The 23954-nt window shown below is 39.6% G+C and overlaps 1 protein-coding gene across 1 annotated transcript in view; it reads right to left on the bottom strand.

Moving 5' to 3' along the window:
• Nucleotides 1-807: 807 nt before the first annotated feature.
• LOC122800904 (protein FAM124B-like) overlaps nt 808-23954 on the bottom strand; it is a 355700-nt gene continuing 332553 nt past the window's right edge. The window contains exon 4 of the mRNA XM_044070247.1: nt 808-1671. Within this exon, the coding sequence (XP_043926182.1) occupies nt 949-1671 (723 nt within the window). The 3' untranslated portion in view covers nt 808-948. The remainder of the gene's footprint in view (nt 1672-23954) is intronic.

Raw genomic sequence — 23954 nt, 5'->3', positions numbered from 1 at the left:
GGGGGTGCAGGGAGCAAAGCCTCCCTGCAGAAACGTAGATTTTTTTTTTAACTACATATACATGGAAGCGCTTTTTGATGTTAAGCACTTTCGTGTATGTGTGTTCAATGTTTTGTGATTCGGACATATGCTAGTTGAGCATGTGCCCTAGACCCATATACACATACACATACACACACATACAAATACAGACAGAGAGATCAAGTGCAAGCAGACTGTGGATTCTGTGATTGTTAGACAATGGATGTTTGTACACCAGACAATTCAGCTAAAGGAAGTTATAGTGAAAGTCTTTTTTGCCTGCTGAAGTCCTAGTGTGGAAGTTCCCAAATGAAATTAAGCATGTGTAGGCTTATCTAATTACCTTCTTTTAGAGTGACTCTACATCCATAATATATTCTCATTAGATTCCAAATGTTTGTCATTCTGCAGAATAAGGATTGTGTAAAATAAAGCTGACAGAAGACTAGAATTAAAAGGGACCCACTGTTTACATTGTTTACTTGCATCAGTGAAGCAAGCAAATAGATGAATTATTATGAAAGAACATGTTCTGTACATTTTACTGAGACCTAAACAAAGAAAAAGTAAACAAGTAAATTTTTTCTTGATTTTTCAACAAAATAGATCAATTTGGCAGGTGTTTGAGTTATACGACTGACATTCAATTCAAATGTCTTATAAAAAACACATAAAACAGTAGATTAAAGTAATAAAATGTAACCACTGCAATGCACGATGAAGTGAATGTTGAGATTCAGTAATAAAGTGGGTTAAAGAGCATTGAAGATACAGAATGATGACACTGTAATGTTTAATTCCACTAGGTTTAATTGGGGAAAAAGTTAAGGTTGGAAGGATGCATTCCGAATGACAACCGGGCTAATGCTGTATTTTAAATATATTTATAAAATATCAAGAATATTATATTAAATAACTTATTTAATTTTATATAAAAAACTCTTCCTCCTCTTGCTTTCCATCACCACGCTTTGTTTGAAAGTGCTGTAAAACAATGTCCTGGGTTTCACAGTTTGCCATTTTACTTATGGCAGCAAGTGAGATACTTTGGGTCTGATTAAAATCTGAATCAGTTTCTGAAAGTCTCCCAATTATGTCTTTGTTAATCAAGTTACTTTGCTCTGTCCTTTGATCTGGAAGACAATTGTTCAAAATTTTGGAAAACCCAGTAAGAGGATCTGAATTATAGTCAGATGAAACTTCTGAACCTCCTATTAAAATGCCTGTATCAACATTCATCTCAAATTCTTGCTGCACTTTAACAGAAGTCATGTGAAAGTAGTTACTTTTTTGGACGGCTGTACTGTTACATTCACCACAATGAGATGATGACACAGGACTGCTACACTTTGAAGAGCAACAGGAACTGCTTCTAGGTGTACTGCAAGAGCTCTCTGAAGCAAACCCTTCATATTGGTTACAAGTTTCTACTGACTGTCCTTTCTGGAACTCATCTACAGTCCTTAATTTCTGGGTTTTGCGATTCCTCAGCACAGCTGGCAGCTTTCTGTCTTTACTACTGACTATTTTACTCAAAGGAAATTGAGTCCTTCTATATTGCATTAAGTTGCTCAAGATGTTTTTGCAGGAACAAACGGGTGGCTGGGAGCTTTCACAACTTCTTTGGGAGTGCTGACTGCTGTCTTGAACCTGTCAACACAAAACATTAGCAGATAATTATCAGGTATTGCATTGATTCGACAGCTACTGAACTTCCCTCCCACATCCTTAAATAATAACAAATTTAACTCAGAGATTCATTTGAAAGCTGTGTATTTTATTCACATATCTTAATCAGAAAATTCACACTACTCAAAACTGCCTGCTCTTAAGCGTGACATGCAAATGTGGTCATAGTAGCCTAATGGATAAGGCCAAGGGTGTAGCTTGGCATGCTCAGTGTACTCAAATAAGTACAATTTTTCTACTCGAAACTTCAACACTCAAAAAGCACAGAATGTTTAGAATGGTGCAAATGAATATTTAGCATACAGGGGTATAGAAATAATGCTTGCATGAAAGGAATACACCTCTAAAAACAGCTTTTTATGGGAATAAAGGGAACAGTTGAAAATAATGTGTCATCTTCCTATATGTATTGGGGGAGCATTTTGAAGGTTGAGCACATTTAAAATAATAGTAACAACATTAGGTTTGAGTACAATGTGTAAATTTCTGACTATACCCCTAGATAAGGCACTGGCCTCCTAAGCCATGGATTGTGAATTCAAGTCCCATCTGGGGTGATACAACTTTCATACAGCTAAACGATTTACACAGCATCACTGTAAGTAATTGCTGTTGGAATCACAGCCTAGCATGTAGGATATAACTTACATTAGATCTGCTTTCTTTTCCATTGTGCTACATGGTCAGTGTGGGTACAATGGTGTCATCCCTTCATACCCATGGAATCTGTACACTGCAGAAACTTTAGTAAATAATATTTCTGCACTTTAATATACAATACCCAGAAATGTGACCTATTTGATGCTGACATTATGTCACTCACTACTGCTGCATTCAACATTCATAAATACTAGACGATTATATAGATACTCGGGACAATAAAGAAGGCATTGTTTTTCACACGTATTTCTGATTTAGCACATTAAAATATGTTTTAAACACACAGCACTTAACTTGATGTTGACAGCATATTTCCTGCTAAACTAAAGACAAGTCAGATCAATCTGAAAGGATAAAGAACATTTTTACCATTACAACAAAGGGCACTATGAAACTGTACCTTTATTTCATCATGTTTCAAGATGGGATTTCAATGTACACATAAAGTGCATACATACATACATACATACATTAAAGCACACATGACACTCATGAACTAACTGCAGCTCTGTGTCACTCAGGTCATTCAACAATTAAAAATTCAGTCAAAAATGTATCAGTCTGAGATGTGCAGGATAATGGAGTATCTAGAAGTGGACAAGGTTTACCCTTAGGTCCTCACAAGAAAACACATTGAAATGTGTTGCCCGTGCATTTTCTGTTCATAGGTTCATAGATTCATACTAGGCTAACTACCCTTGCAAGCCATTTTAAGCCAGTTTGGGTTGTATTTGTTCTGGCATCTTATTCCTCATTCCTGTTTATATTAACTGCCTATATAGTGTTAAAAGATGAGATCACACTGGCAGGAGAAACAGTAGAAAAGAAATGCATTTTAAAATACATTTTGCTTCTTATCCAAGGCAGTATGATATCAAGACTCAGTATATTTAAGTAGGGTGTATGCCCAGTCTTACAACTAAAATGCTTTTTGGTGCACTGCTCATTTTTTATACTAAGAGGTTTGATTTCTGCAAACTGAGTAGTATACACAGGTAGTGGGAGCTTATGCAGAGACCAGACACCTAAGGACTGAAGTTCCAAATCTGGTTTCTGCCCTGAATAGTCAAGTTAAGCAAAGCTGCTGCTTTAAAGACATTACCTCCTATGTAATCAAGTTAGACGTGGTACCATTTCTGCTGGAATAACACTTCCAAGGCTAATGGGATATTTTTTTCTGTTTTAACATTGCAAAAGGCAATACTAGACAACCAATTGGTCAGCTGCACTGTGATATGACAACAAAAAAGGTGGGAGGTACTCCCCTAAGTACACATTGGCCTGTCTAAACAGTAACCATTCTATTCTCATTGTATCAGGGTTGTATTCCAATAGTCCAATTTCCCAAGCCCGTGAAAGGAATGGTCTTGAAATAAAACTGACAAGTAACTCATTAATATGAAATAATTTTTCTAATATGGAGAAGGGCCTACAAAATGCAAGAAACATTTTTAACTGGCAAATACCAAGTAGTCCTTGATGGGTTCTAATTCCCTATCATTTAGGAAAGATGACTATTACTGGAAACAGAATTTTCCAAGTCATAAAGTTCATGTCAGCTGAGACCAAAAGTCTGAATGGAAATGAACCACAATAGTAAAAAAACTGGGATAATAAAGAGAGATTGATTGTTTGCTAGGTGAATCTCCCTGTGCCTACAGACCCATCAGTTTCATCATTAATTGGATAATGCCCATTCATTCATTCCTCTACTCAAGGGGTTCATCCCAGAACCAAGGTAACAGCTGTCCAAGATGGGCCATCATTCAGGCAGCCATGAGGGTGTTCTGCACTCTCAATGGCACCATAGCAATGACAGCATTTGGATTGTAGCTGTACCTCTCTCTCTTGGTAGTGATGTGAGCACATTCATCACCAAAACAACCACCTAAGCCCCTTTGTCTGCACATACGTGCTCCTTGAAATGCACTGCCAATGGCTACTGTCACCAGATTGGGCAGTGAAGCCCACACCTTCCTTGCACTGGTTCCCTGCATTATGACAAGCCTCTGTCACCACAGCAGCAGCATGAGGCATGCAGAAACCACAATCACACCTCCAAAGATAGGCATAGCCATCTCCCCTGCCTGCACTGTCAAGCACCTTAGCCACCATTCAAACTCAGGATGCCTAACAGTCTTTATAATCAAAGGAAAAATTCACTTAGAAAAAAAATCTCTGTTTACGATTATAGTCTTTGTACTTTTGTGGTGTCAGAGATTTACTGCCCAGCTGACATTAAACACAATAATTCTCCTTTTGCTAAATCACATCTGGAATTTCTAAGTCCACAGCACAAAGTACAGATTCTGTAGTGAATCACACTTTTAGTGATGAAAATGACAATAATACATTACAAAATGACATATATGAGCAAACTGTGACTGAAAGGCAGATGTTAGCTGCTAGAAGCTACAGTGTATTGTAACCTTCATCCTCTTAGCAAGATAGAGCTTCCCTGTGTTAGACCAACTTTGGAGCACTTGAAGAAAACAGATTATTTGTGTTTAAGGAAAGTAAGGTTAATTAATGTTCATCTCTATTATGCCTGTTTAATCACTACCAGCTGACTTAGCTCTACCTTTGCTTTTGAAAATCTTTACTGATTTAGCAGTACAACACACAGAGGATCATGATGGATTCACTAACCACAACCCACTATTTATCTGTTGGAGAAATGGATGCCAGGAGGTCCATTTTGATTACACACAACTAGTAGTTTATGTTCTAAGAAATCTAATTATAATTCTTTACAGTACATGAAGATTTAGCTGCACTGATTTGCTACATGTCAGAGAAACAGAGTAAAGAAAAATGGTGTTGTACAGCTTTCAACACAGCTATCTCAAAACCAGAAGAAGTGAAGTGTACTTCAGCTCAAGCAACAACTTTAAATTCTGTTAGACATTTGACTCTTCTGCACTTTTTCCAATGCAGCAGAATGAAGTCTTTTCCAACTTTTAAAGCCGTTAAGGCTTCCAGTACTGTTGTGTTGTGATTACTGTTAAACGTCTAGCATGAAACTATAGTATTACAGTGCTGAAATGTGCTTAAACTTTGTTAAAAAGAGGATTAACTAAGTTGTCCTCTTTCTAATTTTTAGAGCATAACTGTTGCTCTCCTTGTATTGCACATATAAAAATCACTGTGTACATTCAGTACCAATTACATTTTTATCAATTCCCTAATTAAGCAAATTAACCAATCTGTTTTAACAGTTATTTCAGTCCATCTTGACCTTGCATTCTTCTTGAATCAATGCTGTAGTTTACACAACATATTACACACACACACACACATACATATATATATATATATATATATATATATATATATATATATGTATGCATATATGTGTGTGTGTGTGTGTGTGTATATATATATATATATATATATATATATATATATATATATATATATATATACACACACACGCACACACACACACACGCACACACACACACGTGCAGCGTGCGCACACACACACACACACACACACACACACACACACACACATCTTTAAGAAATAATCTTGCTTTATAACAACAGAACAGGATTATGATCTCATGTCAGCACTTGTACCATTTCCAGTCTAAAATAAGAATACTTTCTTGATTAGCTGCACTTGTATTTGCTTTACTGTTTTTGAGCATTTTAAAGTGTTTATTTAAATTTTGTGCAAAAATAGTCATTTCTCTGTTTGCTGGATTTTCTATGTGTGCTTCCAGATCTCTTTGCAGAGGGACAGATTTGCCAGAGACTTGGTTGTTGTTTAATCTGCATTGAGAGCTGATTTTGCTGTGCTTTTACATTAAGAAATTCCAGGATCAGACATCTTGTGGAATAAGATGTTTACCTGGTCTCAGCGCTGGGAAGCACTGCTAGTTGTTTAATGGTTAACCTGTACTCGAGGGCTGCTTTTGCTGTCCTTTTACATTAAAAAAATTCTTGGGTCAGACATCTTGTGACAGAAGGTAATTACTCTACTCTGGGCTTTCTGAGTTGGTAAGCACTGGTGAGAGTTCAAAGTGTGGTTGTTTATTGGCTAGAGGGCATAGGAGCCAGTTTACAAGTTTTCTCGACTATAAATCAGGCAAGTTTGCAAGGCTCTTGGTTAACTTACAGAGAACTCTGCAATGTTTTTCCAGTGTTTCAATTGCATCTAGAGAGATCCAAGTTAAAACAAAAATATTTTCCTGATTAATTACACTTGAATTTAATTCTGCGGTGGTGGTGCTGCGGTAGCGTTGTCGCCTCACAGTAAGACGCTGTCCGGTTCGATTCTCAGGTAGAGCGTCTTCTGCGTGGAGACATGCGTAAATGGGCGCCCCTTCGTTGAAGGTTGTGCGTCAGGGCTGGCAACACGGCACGTAAAATCAGCTGCCAATCATTAGCGGACTGAGTCCCGCTGGGCGATCTAACCGGGAAAGCGAGCGAAGACACAACAACAACAATTACACTTTAATTTGTTTTATACAGTGGTCACTACTGTTTTTTTTAACAAGAAGCATCTTTATTAAATTATCACTTATGACATAGGCAATCATACATTTATATAAATGAAAAGAAATCATACTGACATAGTCTTAGTTGCAAGCATTTTACATCACAGACTGTATTGACATGATTTTAGTTGCAAACATTATACATCACTTATAATCTACCCAATCATTGCCAGTCAAACATAACATAGCTCATTCAAATCCTGCCTTCTTTTAAATCTCAATCCTCCCCTGTATGTATCGTTCACACAGTTCACATTTTTCCTATGTAATCTGCCCCTACCCTTTTCTAAAGGTCGCAATTCCAGTTGTTTGATCTCTGTTACTATATTCATTTCTTCTAGAACAGTTGGTTTAGACTTTGATTTTCATTTTCTAGTAATTGCTTTTTTGTCAGCCAGCATGATTAGACTCAACAAGGCCTTACTATGTCTAGGCAATTCAGATTCTGTATCATTGCACAGAAAAAATATTTCTCTAGTTATACCAATTTGCTCACCCAGTATCTCTGATAGTGTAGTCTGCAAGGAACCTTTAAAGTCTGCCAACTCATTACACTCCAAGAAAACATGTTCCCAGTTACGTCTTTCTTTCCCATCACACCTTTGTTGTCTGCCTGATGAAATATTCACTGGAGTTTACTTAGGATACATATATCTATGTAAACATTTCCAAGCAAAAATCCTAAATCTTGTAGATTTTGCTGCATATTTGGAAGACCCCACTGTTTATTTCTGAATTGCTTATAAAACCTCTCTTCCTAATCCTTTCTAACCTCCTCTGACTGTTTCTTATAGTTATCATTTAATATCTTGTATGCTGTGTTAATTATTCTTTTTTTTACAGCAGCTTCTGTTGTAGAATCTACTAAAAACTCTACCAGAGCTGGTCTTTCATTGGGGACCCACCTATTTATTTCTCTTTGCTTATTCTCTGATATCAGTCCTTGTTAGGGAAGGCAATCTCTAACCTGCAGTCCAAATAAATTCTTGGCATCTTCCCATTCTATCATCTTTCTCTCTCTAATTATTTGCTCCCAATACCTTGGTTCCTTTGCCAATTTTCCTCAATAACTTCCAGCCCCCTCTTCCTATTGTTTGTTTTCTTAGTTGCAGTCATCCATATCGGCAGACTCTCCTTTCCCCATTCCCATGTTGGCTTAGTTCTTAGAATACTTTCTGCTACATTATGGATATCATATTCTGTATGATTATTATTCTCCTTAAAGGTCTGCATCCAAAATCCCAGTCTCTCCTTGTTTCTTGAGCTTCCCCCCATTTTACCATCATCCTTTTCCACTTTGAACTATAGGTTTCTGTTTGTGCTATGTATAGAAGCCTTAACTATCTAGATCTGAAATACCCCTTCATAGTGGCCAATCTCAGTCTGCCTTGTTCTACTTCAAGAATCAGCATACCCCACGTGACTCTTGCTGTCTTCTCCTCCCAGATAAAATTCTTCAGCTCTTTATTAATTGTTATCCACAACTTTTCATCAGGTTCATAAAAATATCCCTGACCTGTGTATAAAACTAAAGGGACTGAAAACATTTTCACTGTTTATATTACTATCCATATCCATATAACAGAGATTCCAATTTCTCAGTTTTTGTGTTATCTTTTGTTTAGTCTCTTCCCACATATCCTTAGCTGCCACACCAGAATCTTTTTTAATACATACGCCTAAATACTTCATTTTATCATGCCCCCATAGATATGGATAACGCTGAACCAATTTGTGTGTGGGTACATAATTTACCACTATTGCCTTTGTTTTAGTTTCATTAATTTTGTATCCCATAAAGATTGGAAACTGTCTCAAAATGTTTCACAACACTGTAATGTCCTTTTCTGGTTTGATCCGGTAAAAATAATGTCATCTGCAAACACAGCCAACTTTTCTTGAATAACATACCAATTATATCCTTGAATTTCAGAGTCCCTTATTTTCTTTGCCAGTTGTTCTAAATATAATACAAATAACAAAGAGGAAAGAGGACATGCCTGTTTGGTTGCTCTGCTCAAGCAGAAATTATCAGAGAGGAATCCACCCACTTTAATTATTGCCTCCGATCTCTCATATATCCTCCTAATCAACCTTATAATTTTATCAGGGGATGCAAATGCTTCCAATACCCTGCTCATAAAGTCCAACTTACTCTTTATCAAGATCCACTAACAACAGTGGTATTTTCTTACATTCTGCTTCCCTCTGGATCATCAATGTTCTGTTAATGTTGTCAAATGTTTGTCTCTCCTCCACAAAACCACACTGATTCATATCTATCAATTTTTACATCATTTTTGTCATTTGTTTAGCCATTATATACATAAACACTCTATAATCATGGTTTCGTATTGAAATGGGCCTATATGAAGGAGTCTATATTAGAAGAACGAAAAGACTAAACACCGAACGGCCTAAAGGACGAAAATGCCAAACCTCAAACTCGCTATTATGAGGGACCTACACCCCACACACACCCCCGCTAAATATATATACCAACTCCAAGATCACACTACAGTGAGGAAAGGGCAAATATTCAATCTTCGATGTACTGCGATCTAATAAAAAGCACTTTGAGGTCCGGCATTTTCGGCCTTTAGGCCGTTCGATGTTTAGTCTTTTCATTTTTTTAATATAGACCCTGTGTGAAGCTGGATCTTTTCCCTGTGCAGGTATTACAGCTACCACTTTCTTCCAGAATGATGGTGCTTTTTCTCCTCCTAGTTTCTAGACTTCCACAAGAATACCACCTGTTCCTGGAGACATTCCTGTAGATGGCTTATACATCACCATTTTATCTCATCTCCTATCCTGTTAGTAACTGAGCCTCATCTACCTCTAACCTTTGCATATTTAAATCTTCCATAAATATTTCTATTTGAACCTTTTTCTTGATTTCCATATTTCTCTGCTTTATACAGACTTTATTAGAATTTTCAAATATTTCTAATACCTTTAGCTTGGTGACAGCCCTTTCAGCTTTCTGTTGCCTAAGTTGTTGTGCTAAAAGTTTTTGTGCACTGGAGTTATTACCACAAAACAGTTGCGTAACAGCAATCTTTCTAAACTCATGCATAGTATTGAGGTAAGCTCTTATTTTCTGTTTAACATTTTGTAGTTGCTTCTCATCTTGTTCTGTGGGATTCCCCTTATTTTGTTAGTACTTTAACATTTGTCAGTCCCTCTAAATAAGTTTTGCTACTTCTTAATCACATTTCCCTTTCTTGTAATTCCATCCTATTTTTAAACTCCATTTTAATTTTATTCCACTCCCTAGCTATATTTTCAGAAAAAAATTCTGTCTTCCTCTAGCTCCTGAACAATTTCCACTACCCATTCCTTAAATTCCACTCTTTCTAACAAACAGGTGGGAAAGCACCAGTGTCTCATTTTATTTCATTAACCTGTGTTTTTATTTTAGTTACTACTGGAGCATGATCTGAAATAGTTACTGTGTGCATTTCAAGACTTTCAATTAAATGCACATGTTCCTGTGAAATGTAAATTCTGTCTAGCCTAGCCCAGTTTTTGTATCTTGGGGAATAATATGTAAATTCACTCCGAACTCTTAGTACTGAATTCACATCTTCCATCCCAAACATCTTCATAAATTTCTTCAAAAATCTACCCTCCATTCTTATATTTTCCCTTCTGGGCACCCAGATACATCTTCACTGCTGCAAATCAAATTCCAGTCCCCACCCATAAGTAATATTCCTTGCTGAAAGCTGATTATTTCTCCCAGAATTTTCATAAGCTCCATTGTAGCAGTTTTAAGTGGAATATAAATACATGCCACTATAATCCTCCTCTCTTGCCAGTAGCCACATAGTACTATAAATCTACCATTATTATATTTGTTATCCTCTTCTATCAATATTGGAGCTCCTCCTGCAATTAATATAAGTACTCCACTTTTCCTGTGTGCAAGGTATTCCACTGAATAACCATCCTGAAAACCTTTCTTTATCAAATTCACATGTTCAGATCTTTCTAAGCATGTCTCCTGTAGCATAGTTATTTGCACTCTACATTTTTTATGTAGTTCATAGGGTCATAGGACGATACTAGACTATTGGCCCAGAGGCTTTATAAGCCTAGTCAAGAATTTTGTCCATGTTCCCACAAATCACTAGCTGTTTCCCCTGTTTCTCTACTCTTTCTTTTTTGTATTCATCTGTGAGACCATTAACAATCAAAGACATTATAGAAAGCATCACTGTGTTAAAAAGATATTATTCCCACTTTTTATTATTATGTGTCTAATTCCAGCTTTTATGTTATATGCATACACTGTTTGGCAGGTTGATATTTTACACTAGGGGCTTTTTTTTGGTGGAGTAATTAACTTGGGGTAACAGTTTCCCAAAGGGCATTATAATTCATTTTTAGACATTGAGTTTTAGGCCATGGCTTTGGCACCAGTCATTTATCAGTGTTAAACCCACTTGCAAGATATTGATGAGTTGGGGAAATAGCTCCAAATTTATAGTTATCTGCAAACTTTGTTAGCCAGAGACCTGGAATGCCACTATTGACTTCTGAGATGTAGATGCCAAACAGGAGTGGGCCCAGCATGGAGCCTTGGGGTACACTGCTGTTTGAAGTCTCTTGGTGGAGGTGGTCTCACCAATCCTGACTTTTTGGGTCCTGTATGCCAGCCAGTCAGCAATCCAGTAAGTTATGTAAGGGTTCACACCTTGCACAGAGGGCGTGTCAACAAAGCCTGAATGGGGTATTGTTATCAAATGACTTAGCCAGGTCAAGATATGCAGTGTGCACTGTTTTACTATTGTCCATTACCTTGGTGACCCTCTCACAGACGTCTACCAGATTAAGTAGGCATGACCTTCTCTTAACAAAAACAAATTGGGATGGGTCCAGTGTCTGTAGGTTGCCAATATCCTTGTTTATAATTTCCATGATAATTCATTCCATGGCTTTGCATATCAGATGTGTTATACTGATGGGTCTGTAGTTTACTGAGTAAGCTGACGGTCCACCCTTAAGGAGAGAAACAAATGTTGTGGTCCTCCATTCACTAGAAAGGTAGCCTTTTTCAAGGCTGTAGTTGAAGAGTGTCTGAAATGGTCCTCATAGGTCATATTTTAAACTGTTCAAGAGGTAACCAGGGATGTTGTCTGGACCCATGGAGGCAGTGTTCTTGGTTTTAGCGAGTGCTACCAGCACCTGGGCCCTGCTAAGAACTGGGGGAAGTATGTTGGAGGGGATTTCATCTTGTGGAGCTAGGAAGTAGTGGGGGTGAATTTTGAACTGAATTTATCAGCCAGTAAATTTAATATTTCACGCTGATCAGTGTAGGTGGTACCATGTATAATACTTGCAGCTAAGATTATGTCAATATGGTTTGTTTTCATTTATATAAATGAATGACTGCCTGTGTCATAACTGATAATTTAATAAACATGTCTATTCTTTAAAAAAAAAAGAAGAAGAAAGAAAGAAAAAAATGCCCCTAAGAGTCAACCCAGTAGTAAATGATCTGTGAACATATGTAAATAGCAGTTTTGCCTTTGACCAACATGTAGCTAAAATAATAAGAAAATCACTCTATGTTGCTCAGTTATGCATAAGGGTATGGAAGTTACAATACCACTCTACTCAGCCTTTATTAGACTTATCACTGAATACAATGCCCCCCTTGGCATGTAAATAACCATTCACTTGTAACAACTGGAATACCCACAAAGTTTTCTCAACAGTAGAATTCAGGGCATGAATACCCTGTCCTACACTGATCACCTAAAGGCTCTGTCTCTGTATTCAGACTCCTACAGGTTGCTGAGAGGGGACAGCTGCCTGACTTAAAGGGCTTCCTCAGATCCAGTCCTGATGGATCTGTTGCACATCCACAAAACAAACACCAAAAACACTAGATCCAGAGATCTGAACTTCATTTGTGGCAGAAACAGAATGTGCTGGAGAAACAGATATTTGTCCCGAAGGATCCCTCACTATGGAATAGGCTCCCCCTTCATGTAAAACAGAATTGAACCCTGACCCTATTCAAACAAAACCTTGAAAACTGGATGGGAAATGGTAACTTTACCATTGGTCTGCCCCCCCCCATGTCCCTTATTAACAAAGGCCATCAATAAAAAAAGTATCATCCTAACTAACACCCCCTTACAAATCCTTAGCTACTTGCCTACTAACATGCTCCTCCATGATGCTTGGGACCTAAATGGTTTGAGGTGTATGACTAGGCATGTAAGGGCCCTAGTGGTCATTACCCTACTAGCAATCTATGAACCTATGAACAATATTTCATTACAATGTCCTACTTCAGTACAAAGAAACAGATGTATTTTGTCAAAGAAATTGCGGAATCTTTTTTTTCTACCAACAAATTTGCTATTCTTTATTTATTCATGCTGAATGTATTATTTACCTATTTTCTTAGATATTTTAATTTTACTCTTCTCTTATTAATAAAGTTCTCTGTACCATGATGATTGAATATGACCAATGATTCTATCCATTATCAAAGCTCACTTGCAGTGTACAGGCAAGCATGCCCAACTTATTGCTCTCAGACAATACAATGTGCAAACACCTTCTTGTATCCTCAGACCGTCCTCTTCATTAAATTATTTTAGCTCATCTAAAATTTCCTGTTATCTTCTTCTTCCTAAATGCATGCAGTCTACCTCTGGGCCCAAATGCAAATGACTCTCATTAAGTGAAGGCAGAGTGGCACACTGGCATCTCATTATCCATCTAGCCATCTTTCAGTCCTACATCATTCTATTACACCCAACTTCAGTCCATCATGCCCCTGCCATCATCACATTTTTTACCTAGTCTATCCTTTCCTTAAGTTAAATCAACACCACTGTCAGGTCATATGTACTTTTTTTTAATCTGTTTACAAGGACGACCATTCACATCAATACCAATGTTCTATTTCTATGTTGTCTTCATTATTTAATCTAATAATTAAAGAAAATTTAGCCTGCCATCAATTATTCATTATTCACCATTTTCCTCACAACACCTTCTTCCATCATCATTACACAGAGCCTTTCTTACCATAGGGACCTTCTTGCAATTAAGAACTAGGGATGGACTGATTTTGAAAAGACAGACTAGTAACTTAAAAGGCCTAGTTCCTGACATGACATGTGAATGTGTGGAGGCTAATCAGACAACAGAATGGTTAATGGATAAGACATTCAGTCATAATATTGCCCATTGTTTAAAAGAATCCATTAATTTAGAAGAAAAATTAAATCAAATACCTTCAAAGGTATTTAAAATAAATGAATCACTGAAGGAATATGCACCCAGTCAAATAACAAAAGGCTGGAAAAATAGAAGACTCTTTAACTAGCTACTCAGACGAGCTAACAAAACTGCAAAATTAAGAGGCAAAAATTAAGAAAAAGGCAAGTTTTTCAAGAAGAGCAGTTCCAATAAGTAGTATAATTAGAAGACATAGCACAAAGAGAAAACCTGAGATTTTCTGCTATACCAGAGATACCGGAAGGAACAGACTGTGCTGACTTTAAGAAAATACAAATAAGAAACTGGAATAGCCAGTGCCATGGCATAGTGGAATAAAGCCCTAACTATGGCCCAGGCAATTTGGGTTTGATTTGTGTCTCTAGCGTCTCAGATGATGGCATTTATCCTTGATACCCCTAAGGGGAAGCATGGTCAAATGAGGGGCGTAGCCCTTCAACAAGGTTGGTGAACACAGGGGAGGAGTGGGGTCTTTGGTAAATCATAAAAGAAAAAAATGGATTTATGGTAGACAGCACCTACCTCCAGGACACCCTTAAGCTCCTTGCTAGCCCTAACTTGAAATTCAGCATTGACTAAAATGCCAGTAGATCCAAACAAGGACTTCAGGTTCTGGGATGGCTGTCAGTATGACAGAAATGGGACCAAAAAAAAAAGCAACTGGACTACTGTTCCATTCAAGGATTTGTTAATGAAAGGGTATAGTTTCTGTATGCTCCAAACCTGGCCATGGGAAAGAAGCATAGACCTACATTAGTTAATCTGCAATCATACCAGCCGGAAAAATTGCTCCTAACAAAATTGTGGCAGAAAAGAAATGTATTGAAAGGTGGAACAACAGGCTCTTTTTGGGAAATGATTATTAATTTTACACCATGCAGAAAAAAAGCTAATTTATCATAGAAATCAGGAAATACTGATAGGTAGGGAGAAATTCAAGCTGTTGTATCCAGATGTTTTCACCATATATTTTCCTTAAAGAGCAAATACATTTCTTGAAGCAGAACAGGCTAAGGAGGAAGTAAATTAAACATTTTACTGACAAAGAATGAGCCAGTAGTAGAGGGGGCCTCTTGTTTACATTCTTCTGAAAATAACAACTCCCATTAAGAGACGTTTACAGTGAAACCTTTTCCATTGTTTCAAAGCAAAATACTTCAACAAAAGAAAAAAACAGCATAAGAGTTAACTATAAGAATCATAAGTGCTTTGGATTTGAACCAGAGACTTTTGCTGGGAGATGAAGATGACCAGAAAGAAGAACAGCAACACTGTGAAATTAACAAGCGAATGGGAGACTTTACAGAAGCAATCCCATTAGATATATAATTAGACTGTAAAGCATCAATCCCATTAGACATATGAATAGACATGGTGCCTGGATAAGTTTGTTCAACATTAAAATTAACAAAGATTTTTTTCATGTATCTGAAAACATACTAGCTAGTAAGTGGGATAAAATGAAAATGTGATTGAGAAAGGATATGGAAAATAATCAACATAAATTGTTTAGAAGGGACTTCCAAGATGGATGCACACTGACTAACAAATTTAATTTCAGCTCTCCCATTATGAAAACAGAAATTCAGAAAAGGGAGTCAGTCATCATATTTTGGGGTAAATTTCAGTAACTGGCTAGTAATTGCACTGCCTGGATGCCAGCAAAAAAGAAATTCAAAGAACCTGAAAGAAAATCGATCACAAAAGGTGAGGAAAAACACTGACTGGGAAGAATTCTGCTGCTGTTCATCAAAAAATAGTGGAAGCTCCAGTTCTGGTGCAAGGCATGACTTCCAGTAACCTAGAGGAAAAAATAAGTCAAATGTGTTCAGAGCTGATTAAAATAAATGAAACACTGAAGCTATACATCAACTAAAATGACAAAAGGCTGGAAAAAATGGAAGAAGGTGAGGTGATAAAAATGCAAAAATCTGAAGTCAAAATGAAGAAAAGGTTGGCTGAATATGAGACTGCTCAAGAATAGATGTAAAAAAAATAGAATTAGAGGACAGAGCACATAGGCAAAACCTGAGATTTTCTGCTCTACCAGAAAATCTGGAAGGAACAGACTGAATTAATTTTATGAAAGCACAAATAAGCAACTGGACTGGTATTCCACAGCAGGAGTTGTTAATTGAAAGGGCACATGTGTGCATGCTTCAAGTCTGGCCATGAGAAAGCAACCTAGAACTTTAATAGTGAAGATACAATCCTACCAGCAGAAGGAGTTGATTCTAACAAAACTGTTACAGAAGTACAATATACTACACATGGAAAACAGTAGAGTGTTTGTGGGAAATTATTACTCAGTGCACACTAGGCAGAACAGGAGTAAATGTATTCCACTAATCAGGGAATGTCAAGAAGCAGGCATGGGGGTCAAGCTGCTGTACCTTGCTATATTCATAATATTTTTTTCCTGGAGGGACAAAATAATTTTTTGATGCAGAACTTGCTAAGGAGGAAATAAAAAAATATCCAACAAAAAGTGAGCTATGAAAAAGAAGGAAATTCTGCTTCTTGTTTCTTAGTAATAAAGCTCACAGACTGTGCCAGAGAAATGTATTCCAATTTTTCAATGGAAAATCATTGAGAGACAGAAAAAAACACAGCAATTGACTAGAAGTACCTGGAGTACATTGGAAATTAAGCAGAGACTGGATTTGGGAGATGGAGATCAGCAGGAATAAAACTGGCAACTCAGAAATAGACTAACAAATGTGGGATTTCAAAGCATTAATTATATTTGTGAAACACTACAGAACAAGAAAACCTGGAAATAATGGAGTTTTTTGACTTTGTTAAACATGTAGGGGACTCTGAAGCATATACCCAACTTCATGTCATTAATGTTTGGAAGAGCATTTAGGAGAGGGGAAGAAGAAGGAAGGAGTTTAACTGTAAGTAAAACAAAATGTTGTTCTTCATAGTATTTTAATGATGTACGATATAATCCACATGCTGTGAAGTAAAGCTTTCTCAGTTATTTTTCAGTGTTATGGGGAAACTAAACAGTTGACCCTGTTTTTTTCCTCCTCCTTTCTTTCTCCTTCTTCAGTTTTAAGAAATGTAGGCACTGCAATGTAAAATAAGAAGAAACATCTGGTCAAAAGGGCATGATACAAGAAAATCTGATGTGCCTTTTCTCACTTTTACATATGGGAATGACTGGATTAAGGCCCTTGACTTGATTTAGTAATATGCTTAAGAGAAAGCAAATAAATAAAAAAGAACATTGAATATAATAAAAAGTTTCCCCCTAGCCAATACATTTGTGTTTGTAGAAGCAGCTGTGTATCTGGTTCTCATGTCTCCATGGAGACAATCTGATAAACAACAATAAAAACAGAATATTTCTTTCTTTCAGTGGCTAGGAGATAGTATTTTCTGAAAGCATTTAAGTCTTCTCCCAATCTGGGACAGTAATAAAGATAAGACAAAAAACCGACAACACTTAATAGGAGCAGAGGCTATACAATGTGTCTTAGCATGGATAACCTTCCTTTTAGGTTAATCCAAGTCTATGAGTGTGGCTGTCAGTCAGGGATAACTGTTCCTGTTAGGAGGTTAAAACTTCAACATTTGAAGATGTACATAGTTTTGTGTGTTAGTTTTAAGTTAATTGGTTTTACAGGTGTATTGGCGGTATTTTTTGAGGCCTTTCAATAAAACAAATAATTTTCAAAGATATGACATAGACTCAAATGGATATAACAAGAAACAATGGTATAAAAGATCAACCTGCCAAACATTAGTGTATGCATGTAACACAAAGCTAGAACTAGACCCTTACCAAAAAAGCTATTATACATAAAAGGTGGGAATAATAACTTTTTAACATAATGATACTTTCTATAGTATCTTTAAATGTAAATGGTCTCAAACATACATACAAAAAAGAAAAAGTACTGAACTAAATGTAGAGTGTAAGTAGCTATGCTACAAGGAGACATATTTTGAAAGAACTGAAAAAGAGTTATGTACTTACCAGAACTTGGCATCTATATTATCTTATGTCACTATTCATCACTCTTGGGTCTTGGATCTGACATCAGATCTAAGCCAGCAACTTTACAGACAGCTTCTAGGCTTGAGCTCCTCCCACTCCCATAATCCCTCACTGCCTTCTAACCCCTCAGATCGAGTTTGCCCAAAGTTAGAAAGCAGCTAAGAAAGACCTTGACCACCAGACAGGGCATCTCCAAATCTTCTAGATCATTTAGGATGGGGGAAGGGAGGGAGGGTTGGTGATGAATAGTGACATAGGATAACACAGATGCCAAGTTATGGTAAGTACATAACTCTTTATCTGATGTTATCCATGTCACTATTCCTCACTGTTGGGTCAGAGTCCCCACCTACCCAAAATCCTGGGCAGCCTCATGGAAGGACATTCCTGAGAACTGTGGAGCCGAAGGAAGCCCTCTGCCTGGAGACAATGTCCAGTTTGTAGTGACTAACAAAGGTGTGAGGAGAATACCAGGTGGCTGCTACACAAATGTCATCTATGGAGTGATGGACAAGATAGGCAGTGGAGGTAGCCATTGACCTACTGGAATGAGCTCTGATTGGCCCTGGTAAGGATAAACCTTTGGATGCATAAGTAAAGGAAATGCACATTGAAATCCAATGGGAGATAATTAATATGGACACCACCTAACCGTTCCTGTTCAGAGAAAATGCCACAAACAGCTGGTCAGACCTGTGAAAACTCTTTGTCCTATCCATGTAGAAATGCTGTTGTTTATGCACATCTAACATATGCAAGATATATTCCCTTTTATAGGTAAAATTTGGAAAGAAGACTGGCAATTGGGTTGACTGGTTTAAATTAGCTTCTGTGGCAACCTTAGGCATGAATGAAGGGTTAGTTTGAAGGGCCACTCTGTCTTTATGAAAAGCCATGAAAGGCAGTTTGATAGAAAGAGCCTGCAACTCTGAAACTCTTAGCTGACATTATGGCTACAAGAGGAGCTGTCTTCCATGAAAAGAATTTGATATCACATGTAGCAGCAGGCTCAAATGGGCTCTGTGTGAGAGACTGCAGCAAAAAGGAAAGGTCCCAAGGAGGGGAAGGATCCTTGACAGGAGGCCAGAGTAAAAAAACTTTTTCAGAAAGGCTTTACACAAGCAAGAAGAGAAGGCGGGTTCCTCACAGATATGAAAGTTGGGAAGAGCTGCCAACTGCAATTTGATAGTCGAGAGGCTAACTCCGTCCTGAAACAGCAAAGACAAGAGCAAGATATCTGAAATGGAAGCTGAAGCAGGATAAATATTACACTGCCCTGCCAAAATAGGAAACTGTTTCCACTTATTGGCATAAATCTTTCTAGTTGAAGCCTTCTGAGAGGCCAGGATAATGTCCTTGATGGGAGAAGGCAACCTAGGCTGATTCAGGATTACTGAAGGTGGACAAACCATACTGTCAGACAAAGTGTCTGTAGGTTGGGAATTGGAAGCTCAGAGGGATGGGAAATTAGACCCAGAATAGGATCTACTACCCAAGGAGAGTACTTCAAATGAGACCGAAGAAGGGGAAACCACACCTGCCAAGGCCAAAAGGGGGCAATGAGGATCAAGGTAGCCTTGAGGCAACAGGCTTTCTGAAATACTCTAGGAAGAAGCGGAAAGGGAAGATAAGCATAAAGGAGACCCAGTGGCCAATCATGGACAAGAGCATCCCTCGGGAATTTCCCATTTGGGGGAATCAGGGCAAAATACTGGCTGCATTTGTGGTTGAGAGGGAAAGCAAACAGATTGCAGCTCAGCTGACCCCAGCGAAGAAAGATCTCTTTTGCTATGGAAGGATTTAAGAACCACTCATGAGGACTCAAAATTGCCATGCTGAGTCTGTCCACCAGTACGCTGACTCCCAAGAAATCTGCACTGCAATAAGAAAGCACCCCAAGGACATCGCCCATTCCCACACTCTCGTGGCCTAGCGACAAAGCAGATATGAACATGTGCCCCCTTGCTTGTTGATGTACCACAGCCATACTGTCCATGTGAAATGCAACAGTACCTAGAGGGAGGCAGTCCTGGAAGGCTTGCATCATGAGGAGGACTGCTCTCATCTCCAGGATGTTGATATGCAGTTTGATCTCTGCTTCGGACTACATGCCTTGGACCATCTTCCCTGAAAATACTCCACCCACCCAAAGAGGGAAGCATCCATGGTCACAGTAGCACTGGGGGGAGGAAGAGAGAATGGTCTGCCTGCTAGGAGTTCTGGACACTGAATCCACCAGACGAGATGACACCTGCACACAGGTGTGAAGCGGATCCAGATCTAGTGAGGTCATTGTTCCCCTGTACTCTTCACTTATCAGACCAATGATCGAGTACAATGCCCCATTCGGGATGTATCTCACCCGACATCTGCAGCAATTGGAGAGACCCCAAAAGTTCCTCACCAAAAGGATAAAGGGACTCCAAAATCTGTCATATGCTGCCAGCTCTATTCAGTCGCATACCGTCTGCTCAGAGGTGACATGTGCCTGACATACAAGGCCATGTCCAACCCGGAATTAATGCACATGCTCCACCTCAAAAAATCCAAATCCACCAAAACCACTAGAGCAAGCGACTAAAACTTTTTAGCGGATATAAATAGGACGTGCTGGAGGGATAGATTTATCACTCAGAGACTCCCTATGCTGTGAAATAAAATCCCGGTCCATGTGAGGCAGAGCACCTCGCTGACTCTGTTCAAGAGAAATCTAGACCTGTGGATGGGAGATCGGAATCATCTCTGTGTCACTGCTGGACAGAGGCACAACAAACTAATGGGCACAGTATTTTTCATATAAGGGGTGGCGGCGTAAAAAAAAAATTTGGGCTAGGCTTATAAATGCCTTAGGGCAGATAGCCTAGTATAAACCTATGAACCTATAACCTATGGATTGTAGTTGACATGGGATGAACCAGCGTGGACCACTGAACCGCTAGAGTCCACTGCAGAATCCTCATATAGAACCTGGCTAGTGGCTAGGGCACTGCCATCATGGAGCCTAAGGCCCTGAGAACAAGGTGAGCTTAGGGATGAGGCAGATCTAGAAGACATTGAACATGAGATCTGATGAAATGTACCCAATGGAGTGGGAGTGCTGCAATCTCTGACACAGTGTCCAACTGAATCCTGATGAATTCTAGATTTTGGGATGGAATCAGGTTGGATTTGAGGAAATTCACTGTAATGCCTAACTGGTCAAATAATTGTAGTAGGTACTGAGAGACAGTGGCCAGATGATGCTTTGTGGGAGCTGTGAGGAGCCAGTCATCAATAAATGGAAACACCTGGAATCTCTGCAGTTTCAGGTGAACTGCAACTGCTGCCATGCACATGGTGAACACCTGGGGAGCTGTGGTGAGACCAAAGGGCAGGGTTCTTAACTAGTAGTGATTGGCCCCTATTCAAAAGTGGAGATGTCGCCTTGGAGTGCCTGTCTATATTTACATGATAGTACACATCATGGAGATCCATGCAGCACATCCAATCATCCTTGTGTAACAAGGGTACAATGGACTGGACACTGACTATCTGGAACTTGGACTTCTTGACATAAAGATCGAGACTGCTGAGGTCCAGGATTGGATACAGGTTCCCTGTTTTCTTTGGCACCAAAAAGAAGCGAAAGTTCTGGATTCTCGCTGTCCTGGGGGAACCTCTTGGATGGCTCTCTTTTGAAGAAGTTTGAGCACTTCTTCCTGAGCTAGCTCCCTTTGATGGGATGGTGCATTGGGTAGATATTTCCTGACTGGAGGGGGGGCTGGGAAAAGGCAATAAAATAATCCCTAGAAATGATGTTTAGCACCCAACTATCTTTTGTAATACTTGCCCAGGCAAAACACTGCAAAGACAAATGACCCCCCAACTGCCTTTAGGGCAGAACAGTTGAACAGCAATTCAGGAGCCCTGTTGGGGGTCTCAGAGAAGATTTCTCTGGAGTTCTAATTTTCCAAACCCCCTCTGCCCCTGGGGTGGTGTCTACCATTCAACCCTCTCCCCAACCTCTGGAGGAGGTCTCTTCTTAAGCATCCTGGAAGGCAGACTGTGACTTGTGAAACCACATTTTCCTAGCCCCTCACTGCATCTTGGAAAACAGCATTGCGGGGTGGAAAACCTGTTTCCCACAGCTGACAAGGTCTTGCCTTCCTGCTCACTGTGGGTGAGGGTCTCCTTGACTGAAGGGACAAACAGGGTAGAACCATCAAAGGGGGAATTGGTGAAAGATGCCTTACAGGACTCCACAAATCGGCAAATGTGCAGCCATGCATGATGCCAAATAGCAATGCCTGTGCCAGCCACTTGAGATGCTCCTTCCTTGGCATTGGCAGTCAACCTCATTGATGAATTTGACAGGGAAGAAAGTGTGGATAGCTTGGGGGATACCTTGCTTAGCTCCCTGGCAGGCAGTACCTCAGAAAGGGACTTGGTAAGTTCCTTGATCAGGTCCATTTGAAACTGGATGAAATGTGTCAGGTAGTTAAGCGTACACAGACCAAAAGTCACTGAGGTGAACACCCACTTTCTGTATCTGTCAATCGCCTGGAACTCATAGTTGGTGGGATGGACAGAAATGCTCTGTTCCACCAGATCTTTCTTGGTGGCAGCAGCTACCAGAAATGCATCTACTGGCATGCCTTTTGACCAGAACTGGTTGCCAGAAGGTGGACTAAGAAACTTGTCAGCACATTTGGCAATGGGCTCCACAGAATCTAGCTCCTTATATGCCCTGCTGACGATGAGTTCTACAAGTTTGTCTGCAGGGGAGGAAACCCAGGAGGCAGAAGGTCCTGTCCCGAAAGCCTTCAGAAAGATGGACTCCTCTGAGGTAGGGGGAGGGAAGACCAGCCATCTTTAAGCTTAGGGATTTCCAGGATGTCCCCAGTAAAGACATAATTGGGCGGAGAACTGGGAGATCTGTCCCCTTCATCAAGGTCCGTATTCTTGGTGAGTGACTCAGCAGTGGAGGAAAAAGTGCCTCCTCTTGCATGATCTCTTCTGAAGAACTTCCACCAGAGGTGGCTTGGGGAGGACTTGGAAGAGAAGTGTACCCCAACTGGGGCTTTCCCACCTGAAGGCTGGTTTGAGAGGGCTGACCTGGGCAAGATGAGAGGGGTCCACTCAGAGGAGCTGGGATGGTGTCTGAAAGGCTGGGAGAACACTCTCTGTGAGAAAAAAGTTCTCTCTATGACCCGGAAAGCCGAAGGACTGGATGATATCCCATCTACACTCCTGGCAGGAAGGCCTGCCTGGAGGAAGGGACCAGAGCACGTCAGAACCTCCTGGCCTCCAGACAGTACCGGCCCACAGCTGTCAAAAGCGGAAGCACCAAGGGGAAAGGATTGGTCCAAGAAAACAGGTCCGGGACCCTCACCTAAGGACTCCTGGGTGACCGCATGACTTCAGGTCTCCACTTGCCCAGTGGGAAGCTGAGCAGAAGCAGTCAGAGACTCAGACGGGGTAGGGAAGGAAAGGTCCCCAGGGATCCCCCCATCTCCCTCCTAGTGCGATTCAGGGTCAGGGCATCCAAATCCAACCTGGTTAGATGAGGAGAAGCCAACAAGGAGGTAGGAGATGGCCCCCTAGCCAGATGGGCAGGGGACACAAAAAGTCTCAACTCAATCTGAGCCTTCAGGAAGGACCTTATCATGCTGTCCACATCATAAGAGAGCAAACTTCTGGAGGACCTAGAGGAGGCAGAGGACCTACCCAGAGATGAGTGCCTAGATCCTGAGGACCTCCCCTCTAAAGAATGAGCTCTGTGTTTGGAGACAGAAGGAGACTGTCCCAAGCCAGAACCAAAG

This window comes from Protopterus annectens, chromosome 4.part1 (genome assembly GCF_019279795.1).
Source record: "Protopterus annectens isolate FY-2018-M chromosome 4.part1, PAN1.0, whole genome shotgun sequence".
NCBI lineage: Eukaryota > Metazoa > Chordata > Ceratodontiformes > Protopteridae > Protopterus > Protopterus annectens.
Note: the sequence above shows the minus strand (reverse complement) of the source record. Positions and strands in the feature narration are given on the sequence as shown.